We start from the raw sequence: 1,690 nt of genomic DNA on the forward strand, positions 1-1,690 counted from the left end.
ATCACCTGGACACTTCACTCTGAGCTCTAGCCCTCTATGGCCATGTCTTTGACTATGGACTCAGGAATTTCAGGTCTAACGACACTTCAATCCAACCAGTCCTTCCGCTTCTCTATCTCATGTGCAGGTTAATGGGAGTTTATGGATGCATTTCATTTTATATATTCCTGACTACGTAGAATATGAGAAATAGGTGGAGCAGACAGTACTTGTGTAAAAAACATTAGTAGAACAAATATATCAATGAAGAAATTAAGATTCAGCCAACATATTGTTCCATTGATTAATAATATCCAGAAACCAAACCAACTACCAAAGAGTCAATGTTGACTATGGTGACCCTATAACATGCTTCAAAATAATTAACCTTTGATTGGCTATACAACAAACAACATTTTGTCTCTTGGGCAGGACTTGGGGTGACTAGTACAAAACCCTACTCCATCAGCAATACCAAGGCTCCTTTCACTTACACCATTGTTCTTGTTGTGTGTCATAGAGTCATTTCAGGCTCAAAGTGATCTTGTATGGAGTTTATGAAGTAAGTAATGGGTGTGAATGGCCAGCTTTCTGCTAAGAAGTCCAGTGCTTACCCCATTGGACCATACCAGGAATCACAAAGCCACAATAAAGACCATAAAATAAAGAAAGGTATAAATCAAAAGCAAATACACAGAGAATTTTTACAAACAAAGAAACATTTTATTGAGAATAAAATTTTTCCCAACAAGAGAAAGTCAGCACTTTAATAATAGAGAATCAGAGATTAAGGGAGTAAAGACTAACATATGTAAAATTGATGATACCATAGAACATCTGGGATAGCGTTGCCATTCTAGCAAAGAGCATGTGTTTTCTCAAAAATGAAAATTTTGGTACATAGGTTCTTTAATCTGAATTTCTCATAGGAGTGTCATTTCAGAAGCAACTGGTGCTCTGGTAGTGATGTCCTAACAGCAAGAAGAATAGCATTTTGTGTAGCTAAATGGGCGATAGCTATAGCAGCCAGAGCCAGAGCCATATCCACAGCCATAGCGGGAACCATATCCACAGCCATAGCCGGAGCCATAGCCACAACCATAGAGGGAGCCATATCCGCAGCCATAGGGGTAACCATATCCACAGCCATAGCCAGAGCCAGAGCCACAGCCATTGAGGGAGCCATAGCCACAGCCACAGAGGGAGCCATATCCACAGCCATAGCGGGAACCGTACCCACAGCCATAGCCAGAGCCGTATCCACAGCCATAGCCTGAGCCATAGCCACAGCCATATCCACAGCCATAGCGGGAACCGTACCCACAGCCATAGCCAGAGCCGTATCCACAGCCATAGCCTGAGCCATAGCCACAGCCATAGCCACCGTAGTAGTTGCAGCACATGGTGTCCAAAGGTGAAGTTTTAGTTGAAGTGTAGGAGGAGGATTCTGAAGTCTGACTGTCATCTGCTCTTCCAGGGCCTTTATATACTGCCAGGAAGGGGTGGGGCACATTTAACACAGATTCTGTGACATCATTACTACAGCAATTTTCATTTTTAAAAAGCTCATCATACTAAGGACAACAATATTTCCAGATGTTTATGACCAGGATATGACGCTAGCCAGTAAACACAGTATTAAGAAAGCAGATGCTTCCTACATATTAAACAAGTATATCTTGTGGAATGTTCAAAGACCAATATAGAGTTT

General features: G+C 41.8%; 1 protein-coding gene across 1 annotated transcript; it reads right to left on the minus strand.

Annotated features, from left to right (window-relative positions):
- Nucleotides 1-950: 950 nt before the first annotated feature.
- LOC102826242 (keratin-associated protein 6-2-like) lies at nt 951-1,382 on the minus strand. The gene has a single exon (XM_006862587.1). It carries the CDS (start codon nt 1,380-1,382, stop codon nt 951-953), a length of 432 nt encoding a protein of 143 aa, XP_006862649.1.
- Between the last annotated feature and the right edge of the window lie 308 nt (nt 1,383-1,690).

This window comes from Chrysochloris asiatica, unplaced genomic scaffold, assembly GCF_000296735.1.
Source record: "Chrysochloris asiatica unplaced genomic scaffold, ChrAsi1.0 scaffold00049, whole genome shotgun sequence".
NCBI lineage: Eukaryota > Metazoa > Chordata > Mammalia > Afrosoricida > Chrysochloridae > Chrysochloris > Chrysochloris asiatica.

What these genes read in the sequence shown, in the direction of transcription:
- LOC102826242 (XM_006862587.1), bottom strand. Translation starts at nt 1,382, where the DNA reads ATGTGCTGCAACTACTACGGTGGCTATGGCTGTGGCTATGGCTCAGGC.